Source organism: Centroberyx gerrardi, chromosome 4 (genome assembly GCF_048128805.1).
Source record: "Centroberyx gerrardi isolate f3 chromosome 4, fCenGer3.hap1.cur.20231027, whole genome shotgun sequence".
Taxonomy (NCBI): Eukaryota; Metazoa; Chordata; class Actinopteri; order Beryciformes; family Berycidae; genus Centroberyx; species Centroberyx gerrardi.
Window position 1 is genome coordinate 30,006,900 of NC_136000.1, and position 19,783 is coordinate 30,026,682.

Below are 19,783 nucleotides of genomic sequence, written 5' to 3' on the forward strand. Positions count from 1 at the left end.
CACAAATGAAACACTACACAGGTAATTTTTCATTTTTACTGCACCTGTCGTTGTTGTTGCTTGGATAAGATCTTAATGTGCTTCCGGAGCAGATAAGCAGCTACAGTACAACCAGTGTCAAGCTAGTCACAATAAATAAATAGCAACTTCCGTCCAGGAATCTTCAAAATAAATCCCTTATAGACTATTACGTTGTGACTTTTTTTTATATATATATATATATATCCACTATCTTGAAAAAGTAGCTTATAATATGACCAATAGCACTAAAGGCTATAGAATGGAAACACCAATGGCTATGCAAGATGCCACATATGTAGGGCTGCTACTGAAAGCTATTCAAACCTGGCACACATGCCTTACCTCTCTTCAACAGCTTACATCAGCAGTGAGGCTTAAAGGCCACATGAATGATTTCATCCTCTGCATAAAATCATAAGACACTTGACTCCTTCTCTTATACAATCTGTGCAGAAAAAAATGTCTGGCACTCACATCATTAACTGTATGGTCTTGGTCTGAATATGGGCCATATCTTTAAACTAGCATGCCATGCCAATATCCAAAAAGTGATTATTAAAATGCAACTTCACTTGCAGCCTAATAGCCTACAGTTTCACATGGAAATCTAAGCACAAAAAGAATAGAGGAGTGCAGCTTGTGGAGGAGAGTGGAAATTTCAATTACTGAATACCATCACAAGCTATTTTGTATAACTGAGTGACATAAAGTAGAAATACTGTAGTACTGGCTGAGTGCTTTCTTATAAAAAAATTTTTTTAAAAAGATAAATGTTATACTTTTATTTTGAAATGTAAATCGCCTTCTTTCGGCCTTATGCTGGTAAACTCTGGCTAGTTTGACGGATCTTGCAGTAGGACGGCATTACGTCATGCCTCTTTCCTATCAGACGGTGGCGCTGCAACTCCAAGTAAGAAACACGTAGTTTCGAAGTGAAAATACATTAGGGAAGTTGCAGGCAGAACTGGGAGCCTCTTGTCAACATCTGTGAGACTTTACCATTCCCCTTTTTATTGACTCATAAAGTAAGTTGACTCGCAGGGTGTGATAAAGGCTTACCGAATTAAGCCTACATGTGGTTGTAATGGAGTGTTGTAATAACCTGTTGGTCTCCTTAGCAATGTTAGCAGATCAAAGTACATACCTGCCCAGCTGTAGTCCCGATACGAGCCGTTCTCGCTTGTGTGGACAGACTGTAAAATACGCCAAACTCGATACAGTAATCTGCCAATTTAAAGCGGCCTTGCTTATCGGCTAAGTACATACCTCATAAAGTATCATTCCAGATCTTTTCTGAATCGTTAGGAGGCACCTCTTAATTCGGCATTAATATAATCCACCAAGTAGTTTTTATTCCAATAGAATATCAACTTTTATTACACCTTATGCCCAGTCTTCATCCACCGAAATACACCGTGGATGGCGTTAGCAAGCAACGTGAACCGATTCAAAAGTTTAGATTTTCTAGAAATAAAGTGCAGCTTCGTGGATTATCTAGGTGCCGAATTCACCAGAAGACACTAACGATTCGTAAAAGATCTTAAGTAATCTTCTACCAGGTATGTACGTTTCCAGATAAGCAAAGAAACATTAAATTGCCAGATTGTGAACGGAGATTGGCGTGTGGTTCTCTCCATAGAAGAGAGAACTAGACGTATCTGGACTAAATATACAGTTAGAGATGATTGTTTATGATGACACCCGATCCCTGTTGAAATCTTTGCATCTATAAATGTCAAGGAAGTATATTTGTTTCATCAGCCTGTTTATTTTAAACTGTAACTGCCACTTTAACAGTGCATTTGCCGTGAGAGGCCATGTATCCCATTGACCTCCTGCCAGCTGTGGATTACAATGACTTGACCTCAGCATCTGAACAGTACCTCTCTTCTCTGGAGTCAAGACCAGATGAAAATGAATGGTTTCAATCATCACACCCCTCAAAGGTACTTCTCTTTTTCATGCATGGCTATGAATATTATTAGTATTATTATTAGTAGTAGCTTTAGTAGTAGCCTAGTATGGTTAAGTCAAGTAGTATAGTCAATTATACACTAATGTCTGAAAATGAATGTGCTAATAATTTATTGATGTTAAAATGATACACGTAGCATCTTTAACTTGCAGGTAAAGTTGATCTCTCAGCTCATTAAATGTTATTTTAATGGAATAAGTGTAACCATTTTGTTTGTCATTGGAGAAAAGGGGTATATATTGGAAAAAGTACACAGTGTTGGTCACCATAGCAGTGTCTTTAGATCAGGGAACAGAGATGAAGCGCTGTAAGTTGTTTTCCTGTCTGGTCAGGTGGCGGTAACAGAAAAAAATGTGAGCCGGTTGCCGTTGTTTGAAGAGGATCAACCTGACTGTACTCTCCTGGCGCTACACCCCCCTGATGATCAGACACAAGGTTTGGGGGCTACGCACACACACACACACACACACACACACACACACACACACAAAGACTAATGCTTTTTCTCCTCTACCTTCCAGTGGTGGCCTTGTACCTGCATGGGAAGTGGTGGTGTGTGGACGATGTCTTACGGACAGCCAGCAAATCCAGGACTGGCCTTGTGCCGGTAATCTTGCTTTGTGTGTGTGTGTGTGTGTGTGTGTGTGTGTGTGTGTGTGTATGCCAGTGTCACTACAACTGGTCTTGAAAAGTTTAGAAATTGTACAGGAGGTTAAGATGAGTTTAAGTGTCCCTCGATGGTCTAAATGCTGTTTCAGAGGCTTTTCCACCCTGACAAGAATACAATTCTGGAGGAAACACTGAATACGTGGGATTTTTTGGCATGAAAATGGTCAAATTTAAAGATATTGAATGTTGGCAAAAAAGTACTGGCTATCGGCAAATACAGTCAAAAACCCATATCAGTCAAACCTTACTATAGAGTGATATGACATAGTTAATAGAGCCTGGGCAATATTACTACTAGTATAAATCATATTGACTGCCAACCAAGATCTTCAAATAAAGTCAAGAAATTACGATTTTGCATGATATCCCCTATCGTGTAAAACAGGATTCCCCTTGCCTCTTTGATTATAATATATATTTATTATAGAGTTGGATGTGCTATCTAAACATGGTGAAAGTATCAAAACGTACGGTCGCCAGCTAAATCCACCACAATCCATATTAGAAAAGCGAGCCTCTAAACGAGCCGTTTGGACTTCCGTAACTTTGTGGCGTCACAAAGGTTCGCTCATTATCATTTTTGTAAGAAATAATAGACTAACAAAGTGTTTTTTTCAAAGCGGTTGAGCGGTTGTCATTGTCTATTACCGGAGAGTTTTCCCTACCTGTAGCTGCCGGGCTCACGTCTCACGTTTTACTCTTGAAACGGTTAGCCAATCAGAGCAGAGGGGTCGTTAATATTAATGAGCCTGAAAGACACAGCGACAGAAACAGCCTGTTCTTGGTAAGGCTCAGAGAGATGCTGGAAAATGAACGTGTAAAAATGGATTGAGAGTGTTTTTGGTACATGACACCACACACACAGCTTTGAATGGACCTCAAGACAGAAAGTGGAGAATATGGGACCTTTAAGGTCAAATCTGCAATTTTGAAATCAAAACTGCGTAGGAACCACGACAGGTGTAGTTCAAAAAAAGAATAACTGTTTATTTACTTACGTACCATTGGAGCTATGTATGTGCGGTCGCCTCTGTCTTTTTTTGGTTCTTGGTTCCATTCTAAGTGTCTCTCTCTGATCTCTACAGGTGCAGTCGGTGTTGGAGAGGGTGATTCTGTTCCTGCTCAGCCAGCTGGTGGACAGGCTGCCACAGGAGGAGGTGCTCTTCTCCCCTCACCCCCGCACCGAGCCCGGCAAGCTGCTGTGGAGAGACGGGGAGGCGGCAGGCTTCTACACCCTCAAGCAGAAAGGTGAGAGGGAGGAGGAGGATGAGGAAGAGAAAGAAGATGAGAATAAAGAGACGGTGGGAGGAAAAGAAGGAGAAGAAGAGGGTGGAAGAAAGTGGAAGAGAAGGAGAAGAAGAGGGTGGAAGGAAGTGGAAGAGAAGGAGAAGAAGAGGGTGGAAGGAAGAGAAGGAGAAGAAGAGGGTGGAAAGAAGAGAAAGAGAAGGAGAGGGTGGAAGAGAAGGAGAGGGTGGAATAGGATGAAATGGAGAAGAAGAGGGTGGAAGGAAGAGAAGGAGAAGAAGAGGGAGGAAGAGAAGGAGAAGAAGGGGGTGGAAGGAAGAGAAAGGAGGAGGAGAGGGTGGAAGAGGAAGAGAAGGAGAATAAGAGGATGAAAGGAAGAGAAGGAGAGGTGGAAGGGGAAGAGAAGAAGAAGAAGAGGGTGGAAGAAAGAGAAGGAGAGGGTGGAAGGAAGAGAAGGAGAGGGTGGAAGAGAAGGAGAGGGTGGAAGGAAGAGAAGGAGAGGGTGGAAGGAAGGAGAGGGTGGAAGAGAAGGAGAGGGTGGAAGGAAGAGAAGGAGAGGGTGGAAGGAAGAAAAGGAGAAGAAGAGGGTGGAAGGAAGGAGAGGGTGGAAGAGAAGGAGAGGGTGGAAGGAAGAGAAGGAGAGGGTGGAAGGAAGAAAAGGAGAAGAAGAGGGTGGAAGGAAGGAGAGGGTGGAAGAGAAGGAGAGGGTGGAAGGAAGAGAAGGAGAGGGTGGAAGGAAGAAAAGGAGAAGAAGAGGGTGGAAGGAAGAGAAGGAGAGGGTGGAAGGAAGAAAAGGAGAAGAAGAGGGAGGAAGGAAGAGAAGGAGAGCGTGGAAGAGAAGGAGAGCGTGGAAGGAAGAAAAGGAGAGGGTGGAAGGAAGAAAAGGAGAAGAAGAGGGAGGAAGGAAGAGAAGGAGAGCGTGGAAGAGAAGGAGAGGGTGGAAGGAAGAAAAGGAGAAGAAGAGAGTGGAAGGAAGAGAAGGAGAGGGTGGAAGAGGGAGTGGAGGAGAAGGAGAGTGCAGCTTTAAAATTGGTGGTTGTTTTCCTGATGATGAGATCATAGTTCACCCACCTGTTGATTTACTGGCCACACTACTTTAAAGCTACACTAAGTGATTTTTTCTGACCACTAGAGGGTGACAGAAACCGCAACACATTTGTAAACACACACAGCAAACCTGCTGGGCTACAGAGCCCTTAAGGACAAACCGTGCATAAAGGCTAATGGCTAAAATAAATGTACCTACAGAGAATTATCGACGGTTACCAGTCTCACTTTGTCAGATCTTTCTCCCGCTGAAGGTTACATGTCCCACAATGACAAGTGAAGAGGTAGGTAGCAAGTTTACTAGTTGAAAACGTTTACTCGCTCGCTTCATCGATTCCGCCATTACCAGTATTTTTTTCAGGGATGGGAGGGGGAGAGAGAGTGAGAGGAGCTAGTTTTAAAAAAAGGAAAAGCTAAGACTCGGGCCGAACGTGACAACAAGCTTTAGAAAAGAGGTGAAAACACAGCTGGTCCGCATGTGTGGCTATTTGTTTATATCATTACGTCTCACGGAAATCTCCACGTAGCACACGTTAGTTTTCAGGATTGGTTACAGGGTCTGAAATCGCTTATTGCAGGTTTAAATAAAAGCAAAAGTAAGGCACTTCAAACCCTCAGCAGCACGTCTAAGCTCCAGTTCTTAAGACAACAGAAAGACAGTAAAAGAAAGGCTGTAAATATGTCTCCAGCTGATTTCCATCTGTAGTGAGTATGGACAGTACAGCGAGAGAACAGAATGTAGCCTGTAGGTTACGCCGGTAACAAGGCGCTGTGAGACGGGAAAGTTATGTGATCCGAAATCAAAACCAGAGGACTCTCCTTATCACCGGGAGTCTCGGAAAATCCTCTGCCTCTGGCTCACTGCAGCCAAGTGGAGACTTTACACCCACTGCCTTCTAAGTCCCCAAGCAGCTCAAAACCTAAATTAAAAGTGTATGTTGGATTGAGTTTAAATCAATGAGTCATGTTCGTAAGGAGCCTGCGCCTCGGGCCTCTGCTTTTATGCTCAAGGTATTCAGGCTTAATCGAAACTCCATATGTGCAAAATGAACTCAAGCCTCCCTGCTGATGTGTTTGGGGTTCATCTCTGTGTAGCACTGGGGAATAACAGCTTACACGTATATTAAAAGCACACAACATCAGCCAATAGCAGATTGCAATTGCAATAACATGCTTTTTTAACCAGTATATGTCAGTCCAACCTGAAAAGTAGTCCCATTAAGGGGAAAAAAGTAATTATAGACATAAATATCATTTTCCATAACTTTAGATTAAGGTAAACTATTGCTGTAGATGACAATAATAACACTTCATTAATTCCTGTCTAGAAATCTGAGCACATTTTTTGGTTCAACTTAAAGCTGCAGTAAGTGAAATTTTCTGACCTCTAGAGGACGACGGACACCGCAATACATTTGTAAATAACACACAGCAAAGCCACTGCACTACGGAGGCCTACAAAGGACATACGCTGCAAAGCACCGTGCATAAAGGCTAATAGCTAAGCTAAACGTACCTATGGAGAAGTTACCAGTCTCACTTTGCCAGATCTTTCTCCTGCTGAAGGTTACATGTCCCACAATGACAAGTGAAGAGGTAGGTTGCAAGTTTACTAGTTTAACAGGTTTACTAGTGTAACAAGTTTACTAGTTTAACAGGTTTACTAGTGTAACAAGTTTACTAGTTTAACAAGTTTACTCGATCGCTTCATCGATTCTGCCATTACGAGAATTTTTTTCAGGGATGGCAGGAGGGGAGAGAGGAGAGAAAAAAATTGACAATAAGCTTTAGAAAAGAGGTGAAAACAGCAACACAGCTGCTGCTGTGTGAATATTGGTTTATATCATTATGTCTCATTGAAATATCCACATAGCACACATTAGCTTCAGGATTGGTTATAAGGTCTGATATCGCTTATTGCAGGTTTAAAATTTGATCGATTTGGGAGGGAGAGCAACCCATAATCAACTGAGACCAATTGCATGACATTACTCTGTTGGAGCGGACTGTGCTACAGATGATCATTTCACGCAGGTAATCATGAATCTGTGACGGATCACATTTCAAAGAGTAACGCTTCTTCCACCACTCCCGGTGTTGTAGGCAGTTTGTGCGGCCGCTGGACCAGCCAGTGCTACCTGCTGCCCGTTCTGGACACCGTGCTGGTGAGGAGGCGCTGGAGGAGGCGAGGTCTGGGCCTTCACATGCTGGAGGACTTCTGCTCCTCGTTCCCCAGAGAGGAGGTGCTGGGAGTCAGCTCTCCATTGTCACCCAGCATGGCGGCAGGTCAGTCAAGGCCCTCCTGCATTCAAAAAACCCATTCATTCGCCTTCCTTCCTTGAGTATGCCTTTGACTACATTTAAAGGGGCGCTAACTAATCTATGACTTATACTGATCTCTATCAGCAACCAAGGAATTGCAACATTGACAGATTTCTGGAATAGTTTACGGTGGCCTGTAATTGACACAAACAATGAAGTCACATTTTCACAATAGAGATGAGTAAGCTAGCTAATCAGAGCAGAGATCCAACAGAAACATCTTGTGAAGAGGTAATGCATCACCATGCTAAATTTTGGAATAACACGCAGGATCTGAAATTTACGATCCTGTGGAAAATGTTACGAAACAGAGTACAGGCCAGAAAGTGAGTATTTTGTTCCCCCCGCAGATATATCACGGTCATTTTGTGCTATGGGGGGAGCAAACATTGTACTTATTTAACCTTTAATGACCATAAACTATGAATGTGTTTGTAGATATGGTATCATACTCTGGATACTGCATGATGCTGTGTGGCTGTCTGTGTTTTCATTGTGTAGAAGAGGGTTTTTGTCGGATGGCTATATTTGGGGGAAGAAAGAAAAGCGTGGACATTGGTTTTCTTCACTACACTGCAATGTCAACCACAAACCAAAAATCCAGCAAGGAGTTGTCATCACAAAATGACTTATGGGATGAAAAATGGTTAATTTTGTTGGTTTTATTATACAAACCTATCATTCCCTAAACTTGACTACTGATGTTTCCTTGTTGGTTACGTCAGTATTCAGCAAGTCAGAGAAATCAGGAGTCCAACGCCAAACCCCAAGTTCCACGTTGTATTTACCAGCTGAAAGCGGAGGTAAACAGTATTTCAAGTAGAAAGCTTGTATTTCCCATGGGATGCGAATGCAGCATTATGGCCTTTACCTTTGCCCTACTCCTTTCTAGAATTTGGGATGTGTGATCAACCTCTCCGTCCTTTGTATAGGAGATCTAGCTGTACAGGTTATGGGCTCATGTCCGCTGTGTGTCCAGTGTGTAGGAGGTTCCTGCAGCAGCACGAGGAACAGCGAGAGCGCCTGTACGAAGTGGAGGCCCCCGGGGGCTGGACCCAACGACGAAACATCTGGCTCAGCATCCAGCTAGGCCGCTACGCTCACACTGAAGGTTCTGTTAGCTGTTATGTGTTTGAAACGTTAGTTAAGGGGTGTCATCCCCCTCTCTCTGCCCTGTCTTTCCTGTCTCTCTCCACTAATAAAGCAGAAAAGGCAAAAAATATAATCTTATAACCTCATTTGACCTCTGTCTTTCCAGGTGTAAATGAGAAGAACTGCCCAACCTCAGGAGAAACGGTGAAGAATGAAGGAGATGACTCATCTCCAAAGGTGAAGATCTTAATTAGTCTTTATGCCTGTTTAAAGATAAAGGAAAAGTCGACCCTAAAACACTGTGAAAAAACAGCTATTGGCATTGCATTTCTGGGTCCATGTTCTTATTTGGTGTATTTTTCTTATTCCTTTGGATAACTGGCCAAATGTAGACAAAGTGACGTCATGCTGAGATATTTCCAGCAGCTACAACAGATCATCAACATCAGCGGTAAACGTCAGGTTTTGGTGTCAGTCGCTCAGAATCAAAGAGCGAGGGCTTCTTCCTAGAGCCGCCATTTTGCACCAAGAGACGTTCAACAATCATACAGGGAGAAATCCATCGTAGAAGAGAAGAGAAGAGAGACCAATTTCTCCGCCAACAGTACCCTCAATAGACCAGAATGCAATGCAGCTACAAGCCATGATGTGTTTTGAATACGGGGTGCAGCCGCGACAATGCCACCACAATGCTCACAAACTAGTTGGCTAAGTAGCTATATTTAGGTGTCCATATGCCGACCTTTGATTGAACACAACAAATTCACACCCCTTCTCTGGGGATTCTGGGAAATGTAGGAAATCTGAAGATAACACTTAAGATAACAAAATACCTCACAGATTGATGATGCACAACGGTGTAAGAGCATCCAAGGGTGGACAGCAAATGTAAGTGAGTATACTCTCTTCCTCAACATGTTTACTCTGAGGCCAGCTGAATTTCTAACTAACGTTCACGAGGTCAGAGAGGTCAGAGGTCAGGTGAACCCATAGATCCGACTGGGAAATCATGTATATCATCTCAGGATTGTGAGTCATAAAGTCAATAAAACTTTATTTCTCCGGACATTGCACCTGCGTTGCATATGCAGAAATTCAAACAGTTTCCCTGAGCATAATCAGTCATCATGTTGCAATGTAGCAATTACAACTCTTAGGGTCTTCTCGTTCTCTCTAGGAGCAGTATCGACCGGATGCCGGCTCATTGGAGAACACCTGTGATTTGTCCGGCCAAGTCCCCCTGCTAATGGGCTCTTCTGAGCAGCACATTGAGCCTCGTGACCCAAGCCGAGGAAGAAGCAGGTTGGCTGGAGCAGGATGCAGCCCGGCAGCCCACGCTGAAGATCCGGACGCTGGACCTCCCCGCGGGCAGCCGCAGTCCCCGAACGGAACGCGATGTGCCCGAATGTTTTCTGGCCCGCTGAAATCCAAACACTCCGAGTCTTCAGACCCTCTGAGACCAAGACCACAATCGGAGGAAATGCTCAAAAGTGCCAAACGAGCCAGAAGGACGTTGAGTTAAACGTCGGACACACACGGAGGCCTCGTGTTGTCAGCCGACCCTTAGAGAGAAGCCACGCAGCCAGGGATGTAGTGGAGCAATAAGCCAGTTTTTTCACCTTTTTATTTGTGGAATATAGTTTAACGACCTTTGTAGACTAAATGATTTTTGTTTATATTGGTGGCTGTTTGCCTTATTATGGTAACTGGTAGTTTTCCCACCTTTTTATTTAACGCTTTATCACTCCACAGATAAAGCTGGGCTCAATTAGGCTGACTTTATCAAGTGAATTGTGCATTCTGTGGACAGCTAGGGAATAACAAGGGACCAAAAGCATCTTGAAATTGGACAGTAGCCCAGCAAGTCTTTCACAACAGTTGGTATGCATGTTTCATATCTTAACTCATAGGCCATGGTTTTCAGTGTCTTTGAGCATTCTAAATAAGTGCAAATAGGCATACATACATGCATACATACATACATAGATTAAAAAAAACCTTAAGAAATAATGTCCATTGACTGTCAGTATGCATTAATGAGGAAACATATCTATAGGACCATCATGCAAATCACTTTCTAATGTTAAAGATGCAAATATGATCATCATTGAAATACATAAGTAAAGGGGAATAAGCTGTTATGTGACCACTAAACAGTATTGCTGTTACATCCACACAGGATGCAAGAGCTATTCTCATTAATTTTTAACGATTCAGTGTCAAGATTTTACCCAATTTTTACATGTCGAGGACCAGGTTAAACATTTTAATGAGGTATGTTTATCAGCCTTAGATACTATCGCTCCCCTTAAAATCAAAACTCTATCCGCCATCAACCCCATTCTTTGGATAAATGAGGACATCCATAGTCTGAGGAGAGAATGTAGGAGGGCTGAGCATTGCTGGAAAAAAAACTGCAGGTCCATTATTTGCGCATGACAGATCTTCTGTCCTCCTTTTACTCCAACATAAAGGATGCATATTTTGCCAACCTCATATCTGTTAATAAGCATAACCCCAGGTTTCTCTTTTCCACCATTAACCATCTGCTCAACGGTAAATCCCTCAAAGACATCGCTGTAACCGTTTCTCCTAGTCTACTCATCATTGTGAACTCCTCTCTCACCTCCGGCTGTGTTCCAGAATACTTTAAGATGGCTACTGTCCAGCCCCTGTTAAAGAAACCTGGACTTGATCCGTCTTTACCGCAGAACTTTAGACCAATTTCTAAATTACCATTCCTGTCCAAAGTCTTGGAGAGAGTTGTAGCTAAGCAGCTTTTGGAGCTAGCTGAAGGCAATAACATATTCGATAAATTCCACTCAGGTTGTCGCCAGCAGCACAGCACTGAAACGGCTCTTCTTAAAATATATGATATTTCAATGCATGCAGATGATGGTGACTGCTCAGTATTAGTGTTGCTGGTTTGACCATGCCATTATGGTTGATAGGCTGAAGGATTGGGTGGGTATCTCTGGCTCAGCTCTTGAATGGTTTAGGTCATACCTGTCGAACAGAAAATTCACTGTCTCTATTGGAGAGCATGTGTCCTCCAGTGCTCCATTGACTTGTGAAGTGCCCCAGGGGTCAATTCTGGGGCCTATTTTATTCTCTTTATATATGCTTCGCCTGGGCCACATTATTTGCAGCTTTGACCATATTTCCTACAATTGTTACACCGATGACACACAGTTGTACATATCCGTTAAGACAAATTACTGCAATAATCTTATTTCACTGCAAGATTGCCTAACTGCTATAAAAGTCTGGATGGCTCACAACTTCCTCCAGCTGAACTCTGATAAAACCAAGGTACATCCCCTGACCATAAATCCAGCTCAATCAGTCAGCACCTTGGTCCTTTAGCCAGTAATGTCAGGTCATCTTCCAGAAACCTGGGAGTAATTTTTGATTCAGAATTGAAATTTGACAAACATCTCAACACCTTGGTTCAGGCGTGTTACTTACAGCTGAGGAACATTAACAAAATCCACCCACTTCTTTCCTCCCAAGACATGGAAAGACTTATCCAGGCATTTATCTCTACTCGCCTCGACTACTGCAATTCCCTATTCACATGCCGTAGCCAAACTTCCTTGACTCGCTTACAGACAGTTCAAAATGCAGCTGCGAGGGTGCTCACCAAGACAGCATGTCGCTCTCACATCACTTTTGTTTTGGCTTCTCTGCATTGCTTACCCGTTAAGTATCGAATTGATTTTAAGATTCTTTTAATTACCTACAAGGCTCTGCATGGTCTGGCTCCTAGTTATATCAGACCTGCTGATCTCACTAACACCAACTAGAGCTGTTAGATCTTCCAACCAAGGGCTCCTTGCTGTCCCAAGGACTAAATTGAAATCCAGAGGTGACTGTGCATTTTCTGTCGTGGCCCCTAAACTCTGGAACATTCTCCCCACTTCAGTATGAAATGCTACTTCAGTTGAAAGTTTCAAATGAGGTCTCAAAACTCATGTTTTTGCTGCGGCCTTTTATTGAATAATGTAGACTGTTGTGTGATTGTACTGTTGTTACTGCTATGCAAAAGCATTCATTGGTTTGCGCCTATGAATTTGCGCGTTTGCATGTATATACAGATGTGCATTTTTGTGTATATATATGTGCATATGTGTATATGTACACTGTACGTGTGTATGTGGGCATGTATGTGCATATATACAGTACCTGTGTGTGTGTGTGTGTATGTGTGTGTGTGTGTATACTGTATGTGTGTATATATGTGTATGTACAGTATGTATGTATGGATATGATTATATGCGCGTACATATGTATGCATGTATGTATGTATATCTATGTATATCTGTGTGTATGTATGTAGGATGTATGTGTATGTATATGTATGTACTTTTGTATGTGCATGTATACATGTAGATATTTGTGTATATTTTACTCTTTTTATTTAGCTTTTATTCTATATGTTCTCTCTTGTACAGCACTTTGTAACTACGGTTTTGAAAGGTGCTATATAAATAAAGATTTACTTACTTACTCCCATACCTATGACAATCCGTCCGTCGGCATGTCGCGTTTCACAAACCGAGCGCACCTTTCTCACGCTCTCGCGTCTAGGAACAGGAAGTCGGTAGAGAAACATCTTGGAGAAGGGAAAAGTTCTAAATATTATGAAAAATGAGCCGAATTTATCACAACACGTCTTTACAAAATAAACCAGTACACAATGAGAAAATAGATCGTGTGTGGTCTCCCTCTGCGTATGAAAGGTAGGGGCGCAAATGTGTTTGTTTTGAGGGTGAACGGGGCTGGCGATGGAATGAAAAGATTTTGCTGAATTCGCCTCGATGCGCTCTGTTCTCTGTTGGATGTGGAGAACCCCACGCCAAAGTCCTCTCAAAAATCTGTCAGGTTAAAGTCGCCTTGCTTTTCCTTAAAGATACACACCTTGTAGAACATTACTTAAGACCTTTTACGAATCGATAGTGTCTTCTGGCCAATTCGGCATTCATATGGTTCACCAATTAGCACTTAATTTAAATAAAAATGTAACTTTTAGAGTTGATACACACTGCTCGGTAACGCCCTCGATGGTGTAGTTCGAATGTACAAAAATGCACACGAACCAATACTAGAAATTCAAATTCTATTGGAAAAAGTGATGCTTTCTCTGTTGGGTGCATGCCGAATTGTAGAATGGATACTAATGATTTAGAAAATATCTAAGTCCCGTTCTACCAGGTATGCACTTTTGCCGATAAGCAAAGAAGTGTTAAACTGCCCCATTCTTTTAATGGCCCTTGGTGTTATTCTCTCATCAGGAAGAGAGAACGGGCTGTATTGGGGCTGGAAGTTACTGCATGTTTTTCCAACAAGTGAATCAAACATTGGATGTTGTTTATGTAATATGCATGCATACTTATGATTGCCTATAGCTGACACTTCTGCCTCAGTGAGCAGAGAATATGCAAATGCAGGTAGACTAATTGTACTGCGCAATGTTGAGACACCACACCCAAACTAACTGGTTTTTATTCCTGCCAGTGGCCCTGGGGTTCTTCTAGAGGGAAAGCTGCTGGATGTTTCCAGGCATGCCATTACCGATGTCAACAATGACAAGGTACTGTAGGCCAGTCTACCACAATACAAAATCCAGCCTGATAAATAAGAACTAATCAAGAGCCTGTACCTATGAGTCTGGGCTGGCACTCGTCTCATCTTGAGATAACCACTGGAATTGATCTGCATGCAGAAGAAAGATCTTTCTTTGAGTTCTCACATTTATTGAAGTTAATGAATACATGCAGCTTCTTTGATCCCTTTATAGTCTGCAACGGGAAAATTGAAATCATTGCTTGATGCCAAAGTTCACCATTGTGTGTGTGTGTGTGTGTTGGCATCCATTTGATTTTAGGGATCATGAACTATAGTTAAGATAATCCAAAGTTGAATTGAATATGAATACAGAAAAGACTGCTTTTTTATGATAATTATACTAAGGTCTCAAAATGAATGTGATAGCGATTTAATAACAAAATATCAAAGTTAGCATTTTTGACAGAGTCCACACACAAACCAGAGACCACACATTGTGGTTTGCTGTCTTTGGCAGGTCCGTCTCTATGTGTTGTACATCAAACCCAGCCGTGTCCATCAGCGCAAGTTTGATGCCAGCGGGAAGGAGATGGAGCCAAACTTCAGTGACACCAAAAAGGTCAACACTGGCTACCTCATGTCCTCCTTCAGTGAGTTGATAACAACCATTAATGTCATCAGAGCTAGACTCGTTTCACTATCAATTCAATCAATCCGAAATGTTGATTTGAACTCGAATTTCATTTGTTTACGATAGAGCATTCCTTCTTTTCATTCATGGCAAACCTTTCATTTAAAAGTGTTTGAATTATGCATTTTTGTTGATTATGTTGTATTGTTTAAATCATTGTGTACTTTACTCATAATGCTATGTGTGATTCCTGTTTTGAGCTTTGGGCATTCTGGGCATTGGACCTAGGGTTAGGGTTAGACATGCAACTTTATATTCATGATGGATATGGATTAGAACACACATCCACAACAGCTACAGACCCATTATAAGCACCTCAGTGTTATTTTGTTTAGACAGTCACTACAAAAATTTTTTCGATAACATTTTGAACTTTTGAAGAAAAACCCACTCACTGAATTGATTGAAGCCAAGTCTGGCAGTTTTGTGTAGGAGATACTAGGTAAAATTCACATGAGATATGATCTAAAAATAAGACTGTTTTTAACTAGCAGGGACTACTTTCCCTGTTTTCATAGGAAGTTACGGTGGTGGGTGAAGGGAGACTGTCCAGCTAAAATCGGGCCTCTATATGAATGCTCACCTTGGATTATGGCACAAGAAATAGTAACATTATATCCTATGTATTGATGAATACAGCACAGCGGATGAATACCTGAAACACTTCCCAAAATAAACTTGCTACATCAGATATATTGATGATATTTCATTTTTTGGATTTTATGATTTAGGAATTTAGGAATCTGCATTTTTTTTATTAGTAAAAGGTCAGTCTTTCTACTTTGGATTATGCTAGTGGCTACTATCACTCAACGTGGTGTATGCTAAAGTGTTAGCATAGAGCCTATTACTCAACATTTTGTATGTATGCTAAAGTGTTAGCATAGAGCCTATTACTCAACATAGTGTATGCTAAAGTGTTAGCATGGAGCCTACTATCACTCAACATAGTGTATGCTAAAGTGTTGGCATGGAGTGTACTATCACTCAACATGGTGCACATCATGGCTAAGGTGACCAATGGGACAATCTCCCAAAACCTAGCCGCAACCTTACCATACATCTAACCACTGAACCAAAAATGGAAAATGTGTTGCAAATGGAGGGAAATAATCTCACTTCTCCAGTGCTAAACTGGTCCTCATACCAGTCCTCACTTGTAACACAAGCTGACAGTACTTCTGATGTGTGCATTTGTCTCCATACAGAGGTGGAGGCTAAAGGGGAGTCGGACCGCCTCTCTGAGGAGCAGCTGTCAGCGATGGTGAACAAAGCGGAGCTGGTGAAGATGACTGACAAACACCGACCCAGCGGGGCCTTGGCCTTCTGGTACCCAGAGTCAGAGATGGACAAAACGGAGCTGGAGACGGGACAGGATGTGCGCCTGAAGACCCGAGGAAACAGTCCTTTCATCTGTGAGCTTTTCTCAGGATCAGATTGGGCTTTCTTTTGACTTGGCACACCGCTAGTCTGGAGTTCAATGTAGAATAGTGTGATCGGGCCCTTTAATTGCTTAAACTACAGAGGCTGGATTTGTTTGGGAAAGCCTAAGGTTTCTTTTAGTGTTCAAAGTCCTGGGACATTGATCGAGCCTTTGTCCTAGAGGTGACCTCCATTGGGGGGGGGGGGGGGGGGATGGGGGTCAGTGAATGAAATTCAACATTATTTTTTTCTGGTCTCCTTCACAGTGACTTTAGTAATCTCCAAGGGGGACACGCTGAGTTCAAACCCTCTCATATTCAGTAGAGGCATCATCTCCTTTGATATTCAATAGCCAGTTTGGGTCAGAGTGGAATGCTTTGGGCTGTTTTGTTTGAGTAACAGTGAGGAATCCACTGTACTGTGTATGGCCTCTACCTCTAGCTTTTACACTTTTTTACCCAATACCCATCATGAGGTGATGTGACTGTCGACCACAAGCAAGCGATACGGTCCCAAGAGCGTAGGTTGAAAGTCTTGAGCTTAGACAGATGGCTTCTCTGTGTTATTTGTATTATAGAGTTATGTGTTATGGATGGGAGGTTGATGGGCTGGTTAGGAAGGGTACCATGTAGTGAAAGGGTTTCTGGTCCAATCTTTAGTACCCACAGCGGCCAATACTGCCCAAGTGCCTTGGGGCAAAGGCACATATCCCCCATGTAGTACGTGTATTAAAGGACAGGGGTTGAAATTCACCTTACAATAGCTGAACATACTGTGATAGAACTTGGGTAGTTGCTTGGAATATGTTGCTGTGATTATACAGTACGATTCCTCATAAAATATACAGTAAATCATACATGTTTACTGTATTGTGACTTCTACTGTGACTTTGAACAAATTGGTGTAGATTTTGCACCATTCAAAAGCAAAGCTGCTGTTTCTTTTGTGCTTCCAGTCTCCTTAGCTAAAGTGGACGGAGGCACAGTGACCAAGTGTAACTTCGCCGGAGACGAAAAGGCTGGAGCATCGTGGACGGAGAAGATTATGGCCAAGAAAGCAGACGCAGACGGCACTCCGGAGGCTGGAGGAGAAGGGGAGGGAGCAGAGGAGGATGAATGGGTGAGGACCTAAGTAATGCATACCTGACCTAATACTCCCGATCAAGGCTGGATTGTACATATTTATTCAACCTGCGTCACATAGAATTCGCAAATAATTTTGACTTTTTGATTTTAATCTACTTGGAGTTACAAGAAATTACAGGAAAGTATTTCAGCGTCCTTTTAGTATTCTTCTGTGATTCACAACTCAGCTGACAGGATCTTAATTGTCCTGATGTCCTAAATGGATTTTAAGTAATCTATGGCCTGTGACACATCTGGCGAATGACAAAGCAGTAGTTGCGTATGTGTTTGGGTGGGGAGTTTTTGGGCCGGAATGTGAGAATGACTCAATAATTTGAATTAGTTTGCCAGAAAGTAATTATTGAGCTATTGATATTGATCAGCAATCCCCAGTCAAATCCCCACAGATGCTGTATATTATGGCCATTTTGTGCTATGGGACAGCAAAAACCTTACTAACACTACCATACTAATTGGCTCTGCTCTGTTACTTAGTAAAATCGTATTCACGGCAGCCTGGCAAGAGGCAAATGGAACTGCATTCTGAGAGCAAGGAGAGCTAGAGATGAGACGGCAGATTGGTCAAGAAGGCCACATAATAGTTGGAAAGTTGCTGGTTTGATCTCCACTACTGACACTGAAGTGTCCCTGAGCACACTGCATAACTTCAGCTGGGTGCACACTACACAACTTTAGGCCTGATTTTAGCTGTCCCAGACAAGTTTTTGAGATCTGAGACAAAATCCCCATGTTGCAGCTGGGCTTTGAGCCGTCTCCAGACATGAGGACATTTTGAAACATGTTTGATTTTGTCTGAAATGATCTTGAAGTGTGGAATCTGTATTATTTAGGCTCAAATAATTGAGCCTAATTATTTAGGCTCAAACCTTACAGGTCGGAGAAGGCCTGACCCAGTCTTTGAGCCGTCTTGGACATCCAGAGGTTTTCAAACGTGTTTAATTTTGTCTTCAACGCTCTTGTAGTGCGAGATATGGGAAACTGTTGGTTTCTCGACAACAGTGAGCAGCAATAGCCAATGACAGCTCACTCAGCACTCTTTAGCTCTTTTGATTGGACTTCATTATTTGGGCTTTAGAATTTACCTCCAGCTCTCTGTCCAGAATAGATAACCCCTGCTGGCCGCACCTCCCCACCCAATCTCTCCTCCCAAATTCCGCGTCTAGCCCTCTTCTCTTTTTCGGCACGAGTGCAACCACAATAAATGCTGTGAGCTGCTCTACCTTCTCCAGCTTCATTTTAGCGCAATCGTGTGGGGAAAAAAAGTCACATTTGCCGTTTTGTCTTGGCGAAACAGCGGGGTAGCGAGATCCGTCGCGACCAAATCCGAGTGAAGAATCTTTGAACGCGAGACCCCGCCGTAACATGCGCCACGTCGTTTAGTGTGCACACCACAAGACAAGAAGCTACAGGAAAGAAGGTCGCTTCATGTGAGTGCTACAGAGAGAGATTTTAACAGCTGTGTAGTAAGGAAACTCAACCTGCGTGTACATGTGACCCAAGGACAGGTATGGAAAACAAGCTAAATGCTATGACACAACATAACGAGAACTTGCCCGCAAAATCCCAGTGTGGTCGCATCTGTTCTTAAGAATATATACAAAGCAGGTGGAGACTAGGGCTCACTTTTCCCTCTTTTCGTTTGTGTGTCTCCCAGGATGACTGAGGAAGGAATATGACCAAACCCTCTGTGCGATCAGCCTGAACTCCCGGCCCCTGCTCCAGTCCCCCACGTTGAAACGGTCGAACTTGGCTCAACTCGTACCATCTGTCTCACGATCGGGCCCTCGCGTCTCACTCCGGGACCGAACCTCTGTCCAAGTTTGCCCCTGTGGGATTGGAGCCGGATGCCTTCTCTCACTTGGAACCGGACTCATTGTTTTGCTCTCTGGCTGTGTGGGATTCGATCCAGAGTGTCTCTGCGGAACGGAGAACGCTCGTTTCCTGTCTATCTTGGCTTGGACCCCTTACAGCAGGACTGGATCTCTAGCTCTGCTTTTTCTATTGGCTTTTGTCCTCTACTCCTACCTGCCTGCGATTGTCTAAATGTGGATTGTACCAGGGTGAAAACATGTTACTTAGAAGATTTGATATTGTAAATGTCGATTTGGGATTACTTCTAGACTTTTAAACAGGCTGCGTTCCCTGACAAAAGTCAGAACTCTGTTGGTACTCCATCCAAAAGTAAGGAAATGGTTATGTAATAGGGACGGCATATCCAAATTCAGTATATCGCAATATATGTGACAATATGTATTGTATCGTATTGTTACTTCTGGATATATACAGTGTACTCTAATGCATTTATACCGATTCTCTTGGCCTGGACCATATTGTATTATAAACATCTTGATCATCTCTTTATCATAGTTAAGATTCAGTAAATCATATGAACTGTGTTGTCTTGACTATGTAAAACAAAAATGACAGTCAACTGGATTAAAGAACACATTCTTAACACAATGTGCATGTTTTATTATTAAAAATAAGAATTTCAGCAACTCAAGAAATCATTGTGGCCCTTGATTATCACATATAATAAGACACACATAGGTATTGTTTCTATAGCTAAATAAAACACTTTATTTA

The 19,783-nt window shown here is 42.5% G+C and overlaps 2 protein-coding genes across 2 annotated transcripts; both read left to right on the forward strand.

Moving 5' to 3' along the window:
- Positions 1 to 1,836: 1,836 nt before the first annotated feature.
- On the forward strand, positions 1,837 to 10,333 carry fam169b (family with sequence similarity 169 member B). The gene is made up of 8 exons (XM_071905425.2): positions 1,837 to 1,967; positions 2,329 to 2,431; positions 2,518 to 2,603; positions 3,751 to 3,913; positions 7,061 to 7,243; positions 8,259 to 8,390; positions 8,538 to 8,608; positions 9,549 to 10,333. The coding sequence occupies exons 1-8, from the start codon at positions 1,839 to 1,841 to the stop codon at positions 9,891 to 9,893; spliced, it is 1,212 nt and encodes a 403-aa protein (XP_071761526.2). The 5' UTR covers positions 1,837 to 1,838; the 3' UTR covers positions 9,894 to 10,333.
- Positions 10,334 to 12,965: 2,632 nt separating this feature from the next.
- arpin (actin related protein 2/3 complex inhibitor) lies at positions 12,966 to 19,639 on the forward strand. Its single transcript, XM_071905413.2, has 6 exons — positions 12,966 to 13,113; positions 13,889 to 13,964; positions 14,457 to 14,589; positions 15,839 to 16,045; positions 17,008 to 17,171; positions 18,852 to 19,639. The coding sequence occupies exons 1-6, from the start codon at positions 13,022 to 13,024 to the stop codon at positions 18,858 to 18,860; spliced, it is 681 nt and encodes a 226-aa protein (XP_071761514.1). The 5' UTR covers positions 12,966 to 13,021; the 3' UTR covers positions 18,861 to 19,639.
- The last annotated feature ends 144 nt before the right edge of the window (positions 19,640 to 19,783 follow it).

Excerpts from the sequence above, each read along its gene's own strand:
- fam169b (XM_071905425.2), top strand. The coding sequence starts at position 1,839 with ATGTATCCCATTGACCTCCTGCCAGCTGTGGATTACAATGACTTGACC. Across the intron at positions 2,604-3,750 it reads CCAGGACTGGCCTTGTGCCG|GTGCAGTCGGTGTTGGAGAG; the intron begins GTAATCTTGCTT and ends TGATCTCTACAG. Across the intron at positions 8,609-9,548 it reads GAGATGACTCATCTCCAAAG|GAGCAGTATCGACCGGATGC; the intron begins GTGAAGATCTTA and ends CGTTCTCTCTAG.
- arpin (XM_071905413.2), top strand. The coding sequence starts at position 13,022 with ATGAGCCGAATTTATCACAACACGTCTTTACAAAATAAACCAGTACAC. Across the intron at positions 14,590-15,838 it reads CTACCTCATGTCCTCCTTCA|AGGTGGAGGCTAAAGGGGAG; the intron begins GTGAGTTGATAA and ends GTCTCCATACAG. Across the intron at positions 16,046-17,007 it reads AGGAAACAGTCCTTTCATCT|TCTCCTTAGCTAAAGTGGAC; the intron begins GTGAGCTTTTCT and ends TTGTGCTTCCAG.